Raw genomic sequence first — 17271 nt, 5'->3', positions numbered from 1 at the left:
CTTTAATTGCAACAGAAGCATTTTCCTTCTTCATGTTGCAAAATTGTGTTTCTTGGGCATTTTATGGTCATAATGGCATTAGTTTATGAAGTGCAGAAATATTGGATAAAAAATGAAGTTACAGTTCTAATGTTTTACTGAACTTTGGATCACATGCTCTAACCGAAAAAGCACTGTAAATATTTCACATACATGTACTAAAAAAGGAATAGGATCCATTAATGTTTATGCTTCGAATTTGTTGTTAGTCTTAATCGCTTTTTGTATGTAGAATCCATTAATGAATATATCATTTATACGCTTTTAGATGCATTCTGAAAATATTAGGTGATCCATTGGAGAGAAATCATTAAGATACTATAGCATGTTATTTCTCTTTTTTCTTTGATTTTAATATTTTCTATTCATGTAAATAATTTCTTTGCAGAGGACAAAAACATCGTAAAAAGTTCGCAAGTAGGAACGAACGATTTTAGTATTAATTGCTTATAGGTAAGGGAAAAATAAAACGGAATAGAACCATTTGAAAAAGATTCAGTCAATAAGAATGTTAAACTAGTGATCACTTATACATCAAAGACAGAACAAAACAAAACAAACAAACAAAAAAGAAAAAAAAAACAGTTTTTTTCTAGTGATCACTTATACATCAAAGACAGAACAAAACAAAACAAACAAACAAACAAAAAAGAAAAAAAAAACAGTTTTTTTCCCTTCAAATAGAGAAACAACAAATAAGTTTTAACAAAACTTCAGCCACTGACTTACAGTTCATAAGAAGGAAGATTTAGCCTTTATCTTGCATTAATCAAATGAGTTCATATGATTTATTATTTATGATTCCGCCCAAGAAAGTAGACTCATTCTGCAACTGCTACAAAATGCAACAGATCAAAAACAATGAAGTTTTGCTGCGAAAAAATATTTTGAGAAGACAAATCTTTCAATACGAATAAAAGCTTCTTAGTTTTTTTTTTTGGGCCTATTTTGTACGAATACTCCTGACCTTTTTTAATTTGACAATTTAATCCCTAAACTTTTTTTTTTTTTTTGTAATCAACACTTTGAACTTATAATTTTTGACACTTTCAACTCTTGTTGTTCAAATTTATTAAAATTTTGACAGTTTTTTGCACCTAACTTGCAAATGATAGCCTTATAAGGGCATTGATGATCATTTTTATTTAGTTTCAAGAAAAACTTAAACTTAATTTAATTATAACTTAAACTTTAATTTAAATTTTAACATGAAATTTTATTTATACCAAACAAAAATATCATCAATGCGCTTCTTAGGTAGTCACTTGTAAGTTTCACACGAAAAACCATCAAAATTTTAACGAATTTGAGCAACAAGGACTAAGAGTGCAAAAAATTAAAAGATTGGGGGGTTGATTGTCAGGAAAAAAAATTTAGGGACTAAATTATCAAATTAAAAAAGTTCGGGGTTTTCATACAAAATAACCTTTTTTCTTTCCTTTTTATCTGTTTTTCATTGGCATTGCGTTAGTTAATTTATTCTTTAGTTTATTTAGTGCAGTTGAAATCACAATGCAATTGGTGTTCCTCTAAAGATGGGCCAAAAACTAAAAAAGAGAGCTTTGACCAGAACAGTAAGTTGGGAGACGTATTTGAGAAATTTTATATTATTAGTGACAAATCGTGAGGAAAAGTATTTAAATGAGACACATTTAAAAGTTAAAGCCATATAAAAGTTTTAAGACAAAAGCCAAAAAAAAAAATGAAAAAGGCGAATTAATATCTCACGAAGCAAAGCATAATGGTATTGCTTTTCGTTCTCTAAATCAACTTCTAGTAAAAATTTATTTTAGTATTTGATAAATTTTTTTAAAAGTGTTTTTTAAAGAATTTTTAAAAAATTTACAGTCAAAATAAGAAACAATCCAAAAATAGCTTTAACTTTTAAATTGTTATCATATAATATGATATTATAATAATATTATAATTATTTTAATAATATGATATTATAATTATAATATAATTATAATATGATATTATAATTATTATTTTATAATAATATTGTATTGATATAATTATATTTATTATATTAATAATATAATAATAATTAATTTAATTATATATTAATATAATTTTATAATTCTAATATTATTATCTATTATAATGTATGATTATATAATATATTAATTATAATATATTTGTTTAATATAATATAATATAATATAATATAATATAATCAAAATTTTTAATTATTATTTTAATAATATGATTATATTCTAGGAAATTGTCTCCAATCTAGTGCCGGATTGGAGCAACACATGTATATTTTTTTAAAAAACACATATATTTCTTCTTAAAATATGTATAATGTGGGGAGACACCTATAATTTATCTAAACACCTATATATATATGTGTGTGTGTGTGTGTTTTTAGAGGAAATATACATGTGTCGCAGAAGAAATATACATATTTTTAAAAGAAATATACAGTACCGCTTTAATCCGGTACCGGATTGGAGACTTTACCTATATTCTATATCATAATTATATAATATATTATATCATTCTAGATGGGTACACAAATTCAAATATGGCAAGTGACATTGAACCTTTCGGGATTCATGATGACTTTTGCAGGGGGAGTAGTCTAAGTTGTAAAAGTGTCTCGCTTTATCCACCACGGAAGCTGAGTGCATTGCAATTACTGAAGATTGCAAGGAAGCATCGCGGATGAAGAGGTTTCTTGAAGAATTCGGCATGTAACAAGAGAAATGCATTGTTTACAGCGATAGTCAGAGCGCCATCCACCTCTTTCAGAATTGAACATTCCATTCAAGATCTAAGCATATTGATGTCAGATATCATTAGATTCGTAATGTGCTTGAAGCAAAGCAATTGCACTTAGGGAAAATCCACACTAGTGAGAATGGATCAGATATGTTGACGAAGACTTTGCTTAAAGAGAAACTTGAAGCTTGTAGACAGAGAGCGGGCGTAGTTGTACCCACTAAATGATGTGGAGGAGTTTGTTGGGTTCTGGCCCCATTTGTGGGCTGGAAAAAATAAATGGGCCAAAGCCCATTAGTGTTAATAGAAAAGAAAAAGGAAGGGGCAAAGCCCATTAGTGTTCCGTGCCATTGGTGCACGCAGCCAAGGAAATTAAAGGAAGGGGCTGTTCGTGGGAAGCAATCAGCAACCAGAGAAAGAAGAAAAAGAAGAGAGAGAAAGAATAGTTGTTATCTATTTTGGTGAGCATGTAGAAACCTGAAGCTTGTAGCCTCTCAATGGTACTCTCTTGAGTACTCCCATTTTAGTGAGATTTAAACCTTTTTTTCGTGTTTATTATTCATCTTTGATGATGATATTTATTTTGTTGGTGAGCTAAGAATAGTATTTCTTAATGATATTATTGTTGTGAGACTCTAATTTGTATCTAGTGAGAAACTTTATAATTTTATTATTGATATAGTGAAAGTTTTTAAGTAGCATAAGGGTCTCGTGATTTTTATTTTGGTTTTGAAGGGTTTTTCGCATTAAAAATTAGTCTTTTATTTGTGCTTAGTTGATTTGATTAGATGTTAATGTTTATTGATTGGTTTTGTTTATATTTTATTTGAGATCTTATTTTAGTATATAAAGAGAGAGAGTTTTATTCCGCAATTGTTAATAGTGGTTTTCCCAACAAATATTTCTGTAAAATCAGGTCATATTTTCTCTTGAAAATCATGCTCTTTTTTTTTCTTCTTTACAATTGTCCTTAAATTATTTCTTTTGTTTGCTCGAAAAGTACATTTTATGTGAAAACACGTAACTATTTTTTAAGCATATTGAGCACTTTCTTTGTAACAAAACTTTTAGTTACATTTTTTTTGTTTTAAATCATTTGAATTTTTTGGTTAATCTGTTACGAAATATGAATTTTCCGTATAAAACTTTCCTTGTTTGAAATTTTTCCACGTTTATATATTTTTATCCATTATGTTTTTAAAAACTATATTTTGATCCCATGATGAAAAAAAGATTAATGAGATGCTTATTTTAAGGGTTTGTTTTTAGTTTTGAATCATAATTTTTGAATCTCTATAATGTTTTTTTTTCATAAAAAATTTAATTTTAAAAATCTAAATTATAAATCACGATTTTAAACTCATAAATTAAACGTCTCATTATATTACATTCTCTAACGGTTACATGCTAAAATAAAACTAAGTATAATACTATTATAACTAAGATTACATAATCATCCTAAGTAGATTTTGTTTAAAAAGTCTGTATAAGAAAAACATGATTGTATACCTTAGTTGTCAGTGCATCTCATCAAATGATGGGTCCCCCGATTGCAATATTGGATGCCTTGAAGGTATTTTCTTATACTTAATTGCTCAGAATTATATGTAATGATTGTCAGCCGCGGAAACCACAATCTATTGCCGCTGCTTTTGTTTTGAGTATCATTAGGGAATCATCTTCAGCTCTTCATATCATCATCTTTGTATAATTATCATTATTCTAATCATTACAATTAATTACCTGTCACTGCCACGTTACACAGAAGGCCAAGCGCTAAGGGTTTTTTTTTGTTGCTAAGTTATTTTTTTTTTTTCCACCGAAAAGTGTTGCATCTTTTCTAGAAAAGTTAGTTTTGCCTGCAGGTCCAGTTATTATGGCGTGTGGCAAACTACAAGTAGTTTGAGAGTTCAGTCTAATTATGAAATTAGTTGGGTAAAGTTTCTAATCAATTTAACAAGAATGGGATTTTATTTAAAACTGTTTCCAGTTAAATTTAGACTCAGTCCGATACAATATGGCCCCGTTCATTTCGTCGATTCGAGTTTAGAATTCGAATTTTACTACAGTAAAAAGCTCTCAGAAACAGTCACATCTAACTTTTTTACTACAGTAAAAAGCTCTCACACAAAATCACATCTCAACTCGAATTACAAACTTGAATCAGCGAAGTGAACGGGCCCTATAGAATTGTATTCGGGCGGAATTGGATTGAACGTCGATTTTTTCCTTGAAAAGTGTATGCAATTTTTTTTTTTTTTAAATATATCTCTCTGGATTTCATGAGCCGGCTCAAGTTGGGCTCCCAGCCCTAACAGTGGGCCTCCGTCCTTGTCACGTTATGCCCTTTCTAGAGATGATGGCAGCTGAGACTCCGTTTATTTTATTTATTTGAGTTTAAAATTTAAGTTTTATTACAGTAAAAGGTTTTTAGAAACAGATGCATTTAATTTTTTTGTTATAATAAAAAGTTCTTACATAAAGTCACATCTCAACTCAAATTAAAAATTTAAATTAGCGAACTAAACAAGCATTGAGTATCTTATGTTAGGGTTGATCAATAAAATCAGAAATTTTAAACATGCATATTCAACCAAAACAACTACCATTTTAAACGCGATTAAAAATTAAAAAAAAACATATTCAACTTTTTATAACTAAGATACTAAAAATATATTACAAAGAACGTATTTATATATATTAGATTAATTTAGCTCGGTCGATTGTCTAATTAAAACAAATATTATTAAGAATCTCAATTCAACTGATTGGTGTAATTTAAAAAAAAAAACTAAATATGTGAAGTTTTTTAATACCAACCTGGCATGTGCATTATCATTCTTTCATTAACTTTTATTAAATAAAAGTCATATGGATTAATGTTAAATATTGTGCTTTTCATTTTAAAATCCATATAATTCAATATAAGCAGCTCCTAATACTATTAATAAATGGAAGCCTGTGTTACGCACATACATATTAGTTTATTGAATTTCTTGCTTAAATATAAAATTTTAAGAAGAGTTTACTTTTTTAAGTCATCTTTCTCATACCTTTAGTTCATAAGAAAAACATTTAGTAAAATGGATGAAATGAACGTTTTTAATCACAATATATTTATGTCAAATATTATACATGTATAGACAGAACGTATTTGAGTGATAAATACATATGAAGATCTAATAGTTGATAGTGCTAGAATAAAAAGAATGATTAAGCAGGGACACATTTAAAATAAATATTACTTCAATAAGCGCACACTAGAGAAGATGTATTTATGAGATAAAAATTATTAAGAGGGTTGTGTGGATAGGGATACATGTGAGGATAATTATATTAATGAGTCATTTAATAATAGTTTTCTTGTTTGAGATCACTTTTGATATGATAAACATTACATGAAATTAGATTTAGTAGAGACGTATTTAAACTTTGAGTAATTAAGAGGGGACAAATATGAAAAATTTAAAAAATTATATGCGCATTTAAAATAAAAAATAAAACACCAATGGCCTAAAACAACATTCTAAAAAATTCAGGAGGGCATATGCCCTGGCCCCCACTTCTCTCCCCCTGAATATAAGTTGGATATTTAACTTATATCAAATTAGATTACGATTCTGTTCATTTTACTAATTTGAGTTTTATTACAGTAAAAAACTTTCAGAAATAACTACAGTAAAATTTTTTTAAAAACAATCATATTTATGAGTTATCCAACTAGATTAGATAATTTTTTAAACCTAAAATATTATTTTGAGACGAACCCCAAGCGAAAGGGAACTTTGCGGAGCTTTATTTTCTTTTTAACTTTTTTACTTTTTCTAGTCGGATTTCACTACCATCAATATTTTTTTCTTTGTTTGTTTGTTTGTTGCTAGAACTTTTTCTTTTCTTTCTTTTTTTTTTTTTGGGTGCTAAGATAGCTATCGTTGTGCCTTGAAAGGAAAAATTTCTACTTCTCAATAACTACATTTTGAAGTTATTCCAACCAAATCTTATTCCTCGTTTGATCGATCATAATATAAAATCCAACATTTCTTTCGACAACAATAATAAAAAGTATTTTTTTTTTTATAGAATTTGAATTTTATCGAATTAGATCAAATGGATGATCAAACAAGTGATATGACTTAATAGATACATTTTTTTTTATGGCTCAAATGTGTATTTAATTTTAAGGAGAATTGATGCACATCTTAATTTACTGATTCGAGTTAAAATGTAATTTTATGTGAATTTTTTACTGTAATAAAAAAGTTAAATATAACTGTTTTTAAGAGTTTTTTATTACAATAAAATTTAAATTTTAAACTTAAATCGGTAAAATAAACAGGAGCTTAATTAAAATTTTATTAGAGAAAATTAATGCACGGGAGTAGAAGTTTGAGGACGCAATACGCTTTATCTATTATTTTTTATCGAAACACAAACAATTTAAGAACAGAAAAAGAATCGGCGTGCAAACTACAGAAAAAAAAAAAAAAAAAAAAAAAAAAAAAAAAAAAAAAAAAAAACCGCAGTATAAAAGTTGGTTTTTAAGCCTAAAAAAAGCTGATGATGGGATGCTCCACCTCCACTTGCTGTCTGCCACTAAGACAATTTTACTTTTCCATTTCCTTCATCTTTTTTATCTGTTCCATGTAAACTGGTAATAATTCGACTCAGTTCATGAGGTCTAAAATTAAAGTAATGATTTTTAACGGTCACCTATACTTAAGGTACAAACCTTTTAGGTTAAATATATATAAAAAAAAGGCCCTAAAAAAGGATAATAAAATAAGGGAAAGTGGAAAAGGATAGACAGCAAGCAATAGGCGGTTAATTGGTTGGTTTGCTCCAAAAGCTAAGTATCCAAGTCGACTTTCCGTATATATCTCTCTCTCTCCCCTCTCTCTCTCTCTCTCATCAACGGTTCTTCCGCTTTCCATTCCTCAACGTCACAATTAGCTACAAGTCACATTATTCCAATTTCCAACTTATAAGCAAACCAATCACACATTTTTTGGTGCTTGAACGGCAACCAATCACCCTTGCTTGCAACATTATTAATGTTGTTTAAATATGTCACGTAACTCTGACGTGAGAATGGTATCTGTAATGCAAATGTTGTCCAAGCCCCAAGTGAACATGCTTCTAAGCCAGATTTTTTTTTTCTTCTTTTTTAACGTAATGGGCTCCCAAAATTACGTCTTAAGAGAATCAAATTCACAATTAGGATGTAAAAAACCATCGTGTCAATAGTACACATTTTTAATGTCAAATCACATTAAATCATAATTGATAAGAAAATAATACAATAATTTAACAGTGAAAATGCAATGATTATACAAATTGTCTTATAATAGCGAGTGCCTAAGGAAAAAAAAAAAAAAAGCCAATAAAAAGAACTTACATCCTAGTTGTGAATCTTGTAATGACACATCGATTTGAGGAAAACAACTTTTTTCTTCTTTTTGGAGAAAAAAAGGGCCCAAGGAAATAGGGACAAAAGTAGGACCCAAATGCCAACAAGTGACACAAAATTGTTTTGGTAAATTATTAAATGGGAGATATATAAGTAAGTGAATCTAAGGCCTCGTTCACTTTGTGGATTTGAGTTTTTAATTCGAGTTGAGATGTGATATTTTCTGAAAGCTATTTACTGTAGCAGAAAAAGTTAGATGTGATATTTTATGAGAAAGTAAGTGAATCTAAGGCCTCGTTCACTTTGTGGATTTGAGTTTTTAATTTGAGTTGAGATGTGATATTTTTTTAGAGCTATTTACTGTAGCAGAAAAAGTTAGATGTGATATTTTATGAGAGCTTTTTATTGTAAAAATTTAAAACTGAAAACTTAAATCGGTGAAATGAACAAGGCCTAAGTTTTATAAATACAGGATGTCATAAACAACTTCCATTAAAAGAAATTGATAAACGTATCGGCTTCTATCCGTCCAGCTAGCCTTTAATTCCTTTCAATTTACTCCATACCCCATTTGTCACGGGTCGGTCATCACAATCACAAGGTAAAGCAAAACAAGACAAAATTTTATTTCTTAATTTTTTTTTTTTTTTTTTTTTTTTTTTTTTTTTTTTTTTTTTTTTTGCTACCAAGTACATTGATACAAATGTCAACTTCTATGGGAGTAATTGGCCAGATTTAATATAATATTCCCAATTTATGCCTCATCATTCATCGACCTTTTGCTTCTACGCATTCATTCAATGTCACTGAGGCAACATAAATAAAAAGACAGAGGAAAGGGAAAAAAAAAAAAATCCCTTCCATTTCCTTTTCTTATATTCCAATGAGTTCATCATAATTGTGAGGTCCAAAAGAAAATCGGTCTCCTGACAAAGTTAATCTTTTGCCCTCCACTTCAACAATGGCAAAAAACTTGCTGACTCAAACGTTATAATCTCACTCAGTCCTTTTCTTTTGTCTCTTTCCTTTTTTTTGTTTTTTTTTTTGTTTTCCCCCCGTCGTGGTTTGCCTTGTATTTTGTGAAAATAAAGAGAGAGGGCATTTTCAGATACAGGACAGTACTAAAGCGGCCACTGTGAAATCTTTGTCTTCATATCCATAGTTGTTTTTCTTTTTCCCCATTCTTTCATTATTAACAAACCCAAAGCTTCTTTCTTCACATTCTTCTCTGGTTCTTGCTATCAATGGCTTCTTTTAGTTACCCATTCCTGCTTTGCGTTCTGGTTTGGTCGCAAATTGGAATTTGTCTCGGTTCTAAGGTAACATCACAAGCTATATACGAACTATTTGGCCTAATTTTAATGGGGTTTTAAAGTTTCTCTGTTTTGGGTTGGATTTCAGGTTTATGTGGTTTACATGGGAAGCAAAACTGGCGAAGACCCGGATGAGATTATGAGGAATAACCATCAGATTCTTGCTTCTGTTCATGGAGGAAGGTCAGTTTATTAACATAAACATAGTACAAAATTTTCAACATTTTTTGTTGTGATTTATTTTGGCAGCTAATGTTAACTTCTGATTTTGTATGAACAGTGTTGAGCAGGCACAGGCGTCGCATGTTTACAGTTACAGACACGGTTTTCGAGGCTTCGCAGCCAGGTTGACCGACGACCAAGTTTCCCAAATCTCGAGTAAGTTATTTTTTTTTAGTAATTAAATTATCATGGAATTTTTGTTGATGAAAATGGGAAATGGGGTTTTGACAGAAATGCCAGGGGTGGTGTCGGTGTTTCCCAATTGCAAGAGAGTTTTACACACTACTCATTCGTGGGATTTCATGGGGCTTTTGGATGATGATACAATGGAGGTTTTGGGATACGACACAAAGAACCAAGTCAATATCGTCGTTGGTTTCATTGACACAGGCAAGAAAGAAGAGTCTTTTCCGAACCGTTGTTTACTTGTATGAAAAAATGGCTTACTCAATTTTTTTCCTCTCTTTGATGAGATTTTCTCTCTCCTCTAATATAGTATATTAGGAGTCCCCATGTTTTCAATTTGCATGAATGTGTGATTTGGTGTGCATTTATTATTGGAAGACAGCAGTGTCAGAAGTAACACTTTTTTTTCTTTATTTGTCCCTATTAGAAAATTCTTTGCTAACTACTCAGATTCAAGATCATTTGCTTATTATTCTCTGATCAGTTCATTTATTCCTTTTTGATGGAGGACCACTTAAGAACAATGTTATTTCATCTAATAGGTATAGGTATAGGGAGTCCTAATAATAATAGGCTTATCGTTTTTAATATTTCCCCAAACATGGCAAACAAATTATTGGATATGGGGTTTCTTTCTTTTCTTTTTAATAAATAATTTCCCTTGGTTTGAGTATTTTTTTTTTTTTTAATCTAAAACAGGAATTTGGCCTGAATCTCCAAGTTTTAGTGATGTGGGCATGCCTCCCGTGCCAGCTAGTTGGAAAGGGCGGTGCCAACCAGGAGAAGCATTCAATTCTTCAACATGCAACAGGTTTTCCTTTTAGTCACACTTATTACATTTCTATTTTCTATTTTTTCGCCTATCCTTACAATAATTATTTATCAGCAGATTTTTATTGGTGGTAAATTATGTGATAGGAAACTGATTGGAGCCAGATACTATATGAGTGGATACAGATCAGAGGAAGAAGATTTAGGAAACACAGACATAGTATCATTCAGATCAGCAAGGGACAGCACTGGCCATGGCAGCCACACATCCTCGATAGCTGCGGGGCGTTATGTGGCCAACATGAACTACAAGGGGTTGGCTGCTGGGGGAGCTAGAGGTGGTGCTCCAATGGCGAGGATTGCCATGTACAAGACATGTTGGGACTCGGGATGCTATGACGTGGACTTGCTAGCTGCCTTCGATGATGCAATCAGAGATGGGGTTAACATCCTGTCTTTATCTCTGGGACCAGATGCTCCCCAAGGAGACTATTTCAGTGATGCCATCTCTGTGGGGTCATTCCATGCTGCTAGCCACGGAATTTTGGTGGTTGCTTCTGCTGGAAATCAAGGGTGGCCAGCTTCCGCAACAAATTTAGCCCCTTGGATGCTCACTGTTGCTGCTAGTTCGACGGACAGGGATTTCACTTCCGATATCATACTGGAAAATGGTCGTAATTTGACGGTAATACTAATGTCTTAGTCATGTTTTTCGGTTTTAACTTCGATCAACGTTGCAGGGAGTCACATAATTCGCATTTAGTATTCCACATGTAATTTTGGTTACCAAAAGTAAAACACTTTTACTTTAGGAATAGGTTTATTCTCTAGACATTTTTCTTGGAGAGATTCCTAATTAAACTGAGCAATATTAACTGTCATTATTCATTTAAGCAATGACGGATGTAACATGTCAGTTTTGGGATTGACACAATTTTACTATCAAATTTGATTGGTTAGAAAATCAGTGGCGTTGCTAGCGGTAATATTTTGAATTTTTCAAGAAACATTGTTATTTGTAAGCCTTACTTGTTGTCAATGGTTGATCTCAGGGTGAAAGTCTGAGCCTTGTGGGAATGAAAGACCCAACAAGCATCATTTCTGCATCTGAAGTGAATGCAGGATATTTCACTCCTTATCAATCCAGGTGAAGCAAAGGTACTTGAAAGCTGAGTGCAATTTGACATATCAATACAAAGGGAAACCTTACAAGCTACTTTTTCTCCCCCCTTTTTGTTTCTTTCTTCTACTTTGCTCCTACAGTTACTGCTTAGAGAGTTCCTTGAATAGCACCAAGGCCAGAGGGAAGGTTCTGGTTTGTCGACATGCTGAGAGTTCAATGGAGTCTAAACTGGAAAAGAGCATTGTAGTTAAAGAAGCCGGCGGTGTTGGGATGATTCTTATTGATGAAGAAGACAAGAACATTGCCATTCCCTTCACGATTCCTTCAGCTATTGTTGGAAGGAGGACAGGGGCTCACATACTATCTTATATTAATCGCACACGGTTGGTTTATATTCGTAATTTGGATCTACAATGCAGTTTCTCCAAGTTTTCATATCTGATTTTGCTTTTCCAATTGTGTACAGAACACCACTGTCTAGGATTATGCCCGCAAAGACTGTATTGGGATCTCAACCGGCACCTCGTGTGGCAGCATTCTCGTCTAAAGGTCCCAATGCCTTGACACCAGAAATTTTGAAGGTAAATTTTTCTAAGAGAAGAAAAATTGTTAGCAACCCTTTGATAGACCTTTGTACTAATAGTTTCATTTTGGTTATTCTACTTTGTAGCCTGATGTCACAGCTCCTGGATTGAACATACTCGCAGCTTGGTCTCCTGCAGCAGGAAGACTGGAGTTTAACATTCTTTCGGGCACTTCCATGGCTTGCCCGCATGTAACTGGAATCGCGACTTTGGTCAAAGCAGTCCATCCATCGTGGTCTCCATCTGCTATCAAATCTGCAATCATGACAACTGGTAAGATTACACATAACACTCTTTGAAATATGGTTTTGAACTAGACCAAATTTTATTTTCTCCTCTTCAAATGTCAAAGATTATCTGCTTTCTTTCTCAAGCTTCATTGAAGCATTTAATAAACAGTTTATATCCGCACGATTAACAAGAAAGTAAAAATAATAATAAAAGAATCAGCTGCTCTTCATTCTTCAAATTTACAATTCTATTCATACACTGAAGAAATTGGCATGAATGCATCGTTGTACAGCTAGTGCTTTGGATAAAAAGCGCAGTCCCATCCTGGTGGATCCTGATGGCAAAAGGGGTAATGCATTTGACTATGGCTCAGGCTTCATGAACCCAACAAAAGTCCTTGATCCGGGTTTGGTCTACGATGCACACCCATCCGATTACATAGGATTTCTATGTTCAATTGGTTATGATGAAAAGTCTCTGCAGCAGATAACAGGATACAACACAACATGTGATCATCACTCACTGGTAACAGCGTCTGACCTAAACTATCCATCTATAACAGTTCCAAATCTTAAAGACGAAATGTCTGTAACCCGAACTGTGACAAACGTTGGGAAGCCAAAGAGTGTCTACAGAGCCAGAGTGTCTTTGCCTAGAGGAATCAATGTCACCGTTGTGCCAGATCGATTAGTCTTTACCAGCTTCGAGCAGAAAATGAAGTTCACTGTGACTTTCAAGGTGGCTGCTCCAACAAAGGGCTATGCATTCGGGTTTTTGTCATGGAGGAGTAGAAGATCAAGGGTTGTTAGCCCTCTTGTTGTCCGAGTTGCAAATTCGGACTCAGGTTTGCTGAGATAATAGTCCATGTAATTACTATAGGAACTTTGAGATTCATATAGATAGAGATTTTATTTTTTATTATTATTCAAAAAGTAATATGTGATAAAGTGAAGAACAAAAATCCATGTTTAGACTATAGAACTAGATTCTCATCAAGCAACGTCATTAGATTTCTATATTTCGTAATAACCGCTGATGAAAACGTAACTATTAAAAACTATATATATATATAAACTTCATTTGCTTTCAATTTATTTACTCATGCATAGTGGTTTAACTTTTACGGAAATAGACTACGGAGACAGAGGAATATCTCATCATTGTTTACTTTTCGTTTTATACATAATTGTAGACGTACCCAAAATAATTGAAAAGTTACACACGCAAGTTAAACGGATTATTGAACTGTTTTATTAGAAAACTTTGAATAATAAAATATAAGTAAACAATCATAAATAAAAAGGACACGGGGATATGGTTTTTCAACATGATGAAAATTCAAAATGGAAAAAAAAGGAAAAAAAAAAAACACGGGTGTTGAACAAACTAGCAGAATGAAGTAGAAATTTGTTAATTTCGAAGCATAGTTTACGAAATAGAATTGACTTTTCACTCAACCACAGCCAACTCCTACGTGCCTTGGCTTTCCTTTAGGCTCGCCCGCTTTCAATCTCGTGAACTTGCTCTAACACTCCGTTTGGTAAGAAGGAAAGAATATGTGATGCAAAGGAAAACTATAAGCAACAGAAAATCGAAAGGATAGAAACGATTTTGGTTTTCCCTTTAGCTGTTTAGTGTGATGGGATAAAAAGAAAGAAAATGAATTTATCTTCTTTCGTATGGCATTGGAAGTGTTTTTAAAGAGAAGAAAACATTATTATTTTGTAATTACTTTCTTACCCAAATATTTTTATTAACATTTTGACTTTAATTTGAACAAAAAAGAGGAAAATAGGTAATTTTGGGTTATATGGAGACCGACTTTGGTGGATGACCGTTGGTCATCTAGTGATTGACACTGGAGACAAGCACCAACCATGAGTTGTGACCATCTAGTGGATGACTTTGGCGCTCGGTGCCAATGCCGATAGGTAGTCAGAAGATTATGCTGATCGGTCTAGGCAACTCTAATTATTGATGACATGAGAACTTAAATTCCTAGGGTATTATACTTAATATAGAAAGTAAAAGGGCAAATGGGGATGTTTTAAAGAGGAGTGTAAATCACCAGAGAAGCATCCCTGTAGTTCTCTCATTCGAAAAAGAAAAATTGTAGTAAATAATAGATTAGTTTCAAGAAGCATCCCTGTAGTTCTCTCATTCGAAAAAAAAAAATTGTAGTAAATAATAGATTTTTGAAACTAAATGAAGTAAATAGTAGATTTTAAAATTATTTGAGATAAATAATTTATTTACGATTAATAAAAAATAACTTACGTGGTAAAAAAATCTTAAAAAAAATCTTTATTTACACAGTAAATGATTCATTTATCATGTAATTATTTTTTACTTTAAATAATTTTAAAATATGTTATTTACTTAATTTAGTTTCATAAATCTATTATTTACCATATTCTCCGTTGAAAAACTTGGAAAAGTCCACAACTTTCATAGGTCAATTTTTTTTTTGGGAAGCAGTGACAATCCCCTGGTGCAAGAATTCTCTAGATTCCTCTTAAGTTTCAATCTTTTGCAGCCTTTTAGCAGTTCTTGATAGTTGCTAGACGGCTTTAAAACTTGATGGCTCTATTAACTTGAACTAGATTGGTTAGTGGATTTTGAAAACTGCAGGACATATATTTGACGCGTTGCCCGAGGGAAGATCCGAGGATTATAAATATGTTTAGTAGTGATTTTTGGAGTCTAAAATTAATTATCTAACTATCTACAGTTGAAATTTGTGTTTGGTAAAAACTATAAAAAACGATTCTTAAATTTTGTTTTAAAGAATTTATAATCAAAATCAGAAGCAGCTTAAAGACAATTTTGACTTTTAGATTATGCGACAATCACCTTGAAATACAATTAATAAAACTTTTATAATATACATAATACTCCTGGAATCAATACTTGTATAATTACAGTTTACCAAATACTAAACTATTTTTTATAACAACTGTTTTCTTTTTTTAATATAATTAACAATAATTTTTCTAAAATCTACAAGCACGACTAAATTGGCCCTATGTCACGGCAAGACAACTATTTGATCTAGCAAGAAGGGACAAGTATTTGATTTAATCTCAAATTGTTAAGAAACTTGTAGGTGAAGAGATAGAAGATCTTCATACCAATATTTGATTTGCCGAATACTTTCTCATTTTTCGCCAAATTTTAAAGGAGCTTCGTCGAAATTACATGAGCTAACTGTACGTAAGAATGCCTATAGATAGGCATTACAATGAAAGCTGGACACATACGAGAAAAAGAGAGGAAGAAAGAAACTACGGAATAAAACAATAAACAATGTTTGTTCTTTCTATCCTTCTTTTATTAAAAGTTTCCTTGTTTTATTATTGGCGTTTTCTTTATTATTATAATAACATTCTTGTCACTGTTGTGGTAATCCCAAAAAAACACATGCTCTCTGTCTCCCTCTTTCCGAATTTGTTTTCAACGTAACTACTGCTTTGGATGTCAATTACTCAAATTTCTTGCATGATAAGAAATCATATACATATATATAACGAGCCAATACTGAAAATATAGAGAAAATAATGAGAAAATACGTTGGAAGTGAACGTGTGTGCTTGTGTAATGACTGAGAAAATTTCAGACCTTAAATAATACAATTCATGTATTTTTAAGGCAAGGATTTTCTTAGAAAATATTATGTTATATTGTGAATGGAGGATTTATGGAATTAATATATGTATTCCTAAATTCTATAGCAAATTTCATGTTAAGTTCATGTTTCGATCAAGTAAATTCGATCGATAAATTCTCGCCGTATTTTAAGGCAGAATAATTTTCAGTACAAGTATAGTTTGAGAATCTTAATTTCAAGAATCTCCAAGCACAGCACGATGTTAGCGGCGTATAAAAAAACGCACTGACATTTTAAAAGAAGAAAAAAATCTTTAATTGTTAGACAGTTAGGTTAAAGTCACAAGATAAATACCTATAGTATATGGGTACAATGTGAGCTCGGGAGTTGACACTGTCAGAAACAACGTCATTCCCGGGATAGAATGCAGAAAAGTAAAATTTAGAATTTATTCAGTCTAAAATTAATCTCAAGACTTGAAACAGGTTGAAATATTACGCGAGTAAGAATATAAAACAATATTGAATTATTCATAAATTAATATTGGACTGTAAGTAGTAGATTAACTTACGTGAGCTAAACTAATTACCTCTAATAAGTATAAATTTAATCTGTTTAGAAGAAATAATTGAGGATAAGATCAGACACGTAATCTTGCCTTAATCAGATGCTCTATATAGTGAAAATTTTAGGGTTCTTGCACTTTCTTTCTCTTATTCCTACTCATTCTCTCTCTCCTCTCACGTTCTCTCACACAAACTATCAATGGCCAAATACTTAAGTTGAGATTCCGACCTCCGTTTTTGACACCGCCGGTGTCAATAGAAAGATCTCGACGAGCTGAGTTCAACGACATACGGCACGACCTCTAACTCCGCCGGAATCAGTCGCAACGCCGGCGGAAGTTCCGAAAATACCAATTTCTTCCCGTCGTGATATCTCCGTCATCCGACCTCCGATTGAGATGATTTCAGTCCCTATGGACTCAGTGCAGCGAGACGAAGAAAACCCATCCATTTTCACAGCTCGATTCTGGCCGGAGCACCGCCGTCCGTGGTGGT

General features: G+C 32.0%; 1 protein-coding gene across 1 annotated transcript; it reads left to right on the top strand.

Annotated features, from left to right (window-relative positions):
• Nucleotides 1-9079: 9079 nt before the first annotated feature.
• LOC21388873 (subtilisin-like protease SBT3.5) lies at nucleotides 9080-13675 on the top strand. Its single transcript, XM_024168707.1, has 11 exons — nucleotides 9080-9492; nucleotides 9575-9669; nucleotides 9767-9864; nucleotides 9940-10098; nucleotides 10594-10705; nucleotides 10813-11350; nucleotides 11718-11812; nucleotides 11929-12171; nucleotides 12255-12369; nucleotides 12459-12645; nucleotides 12896-13675. Exons 1-11 carry the CDS (start codon nucleotides 9418-9420, stop codon nucleotides 13459-13461), a joined length of 2283 nt encoding a protein of 760 aa, XP_024024475.1. The 5' UTR covers nucleotides 9080-9417; the 3' UTR covers nucleotides 13462-13675.
• The last annotated feature ends 3596 nt before the right edge of the window (nucleotides 13676-17271 follow it).

Source organism: Morus notabilis, unplaced genomic scaffold, assembly GCF_000414095.1.
Source record: "Morus notabilis unplaced genomic scaffold, ASM41409v2 Scaffold1181, whole genome shotgun sequence".
Lineage (NCBI taxonomy): Eukaryota > Viridiplantae > Streptophyta > Magnoliopsida > Rosales > Moraceae > Morus > Morus notabilis.
This window is presented reverse-complemented; position numbering and strand designations above follow the sequence as displayed.

Coding starts and splice junctions, on each gene's coding strand:
- LOC21388873 (XM_024168707.1), top strand. CDS start 9,418: ATGGCTTCTTTTAGTTACCCATTCCTGCTTTGCGTTCTGGTTTGGTCG. Junction 11,351..11,717: donor AAAATGGTCGTAATTTGACG/GTAATACTAATG, acceptor GGTTGATCTCAG/GGTGAAAGTCTGAGCCTTGT. Junction 12,646..12,895: donor ATCTGCAATCATGACAACTG/GTAAGATTACAC, acceptor ATCGTTGTACAG/CTAGTGCTTTGGATAAAAAG.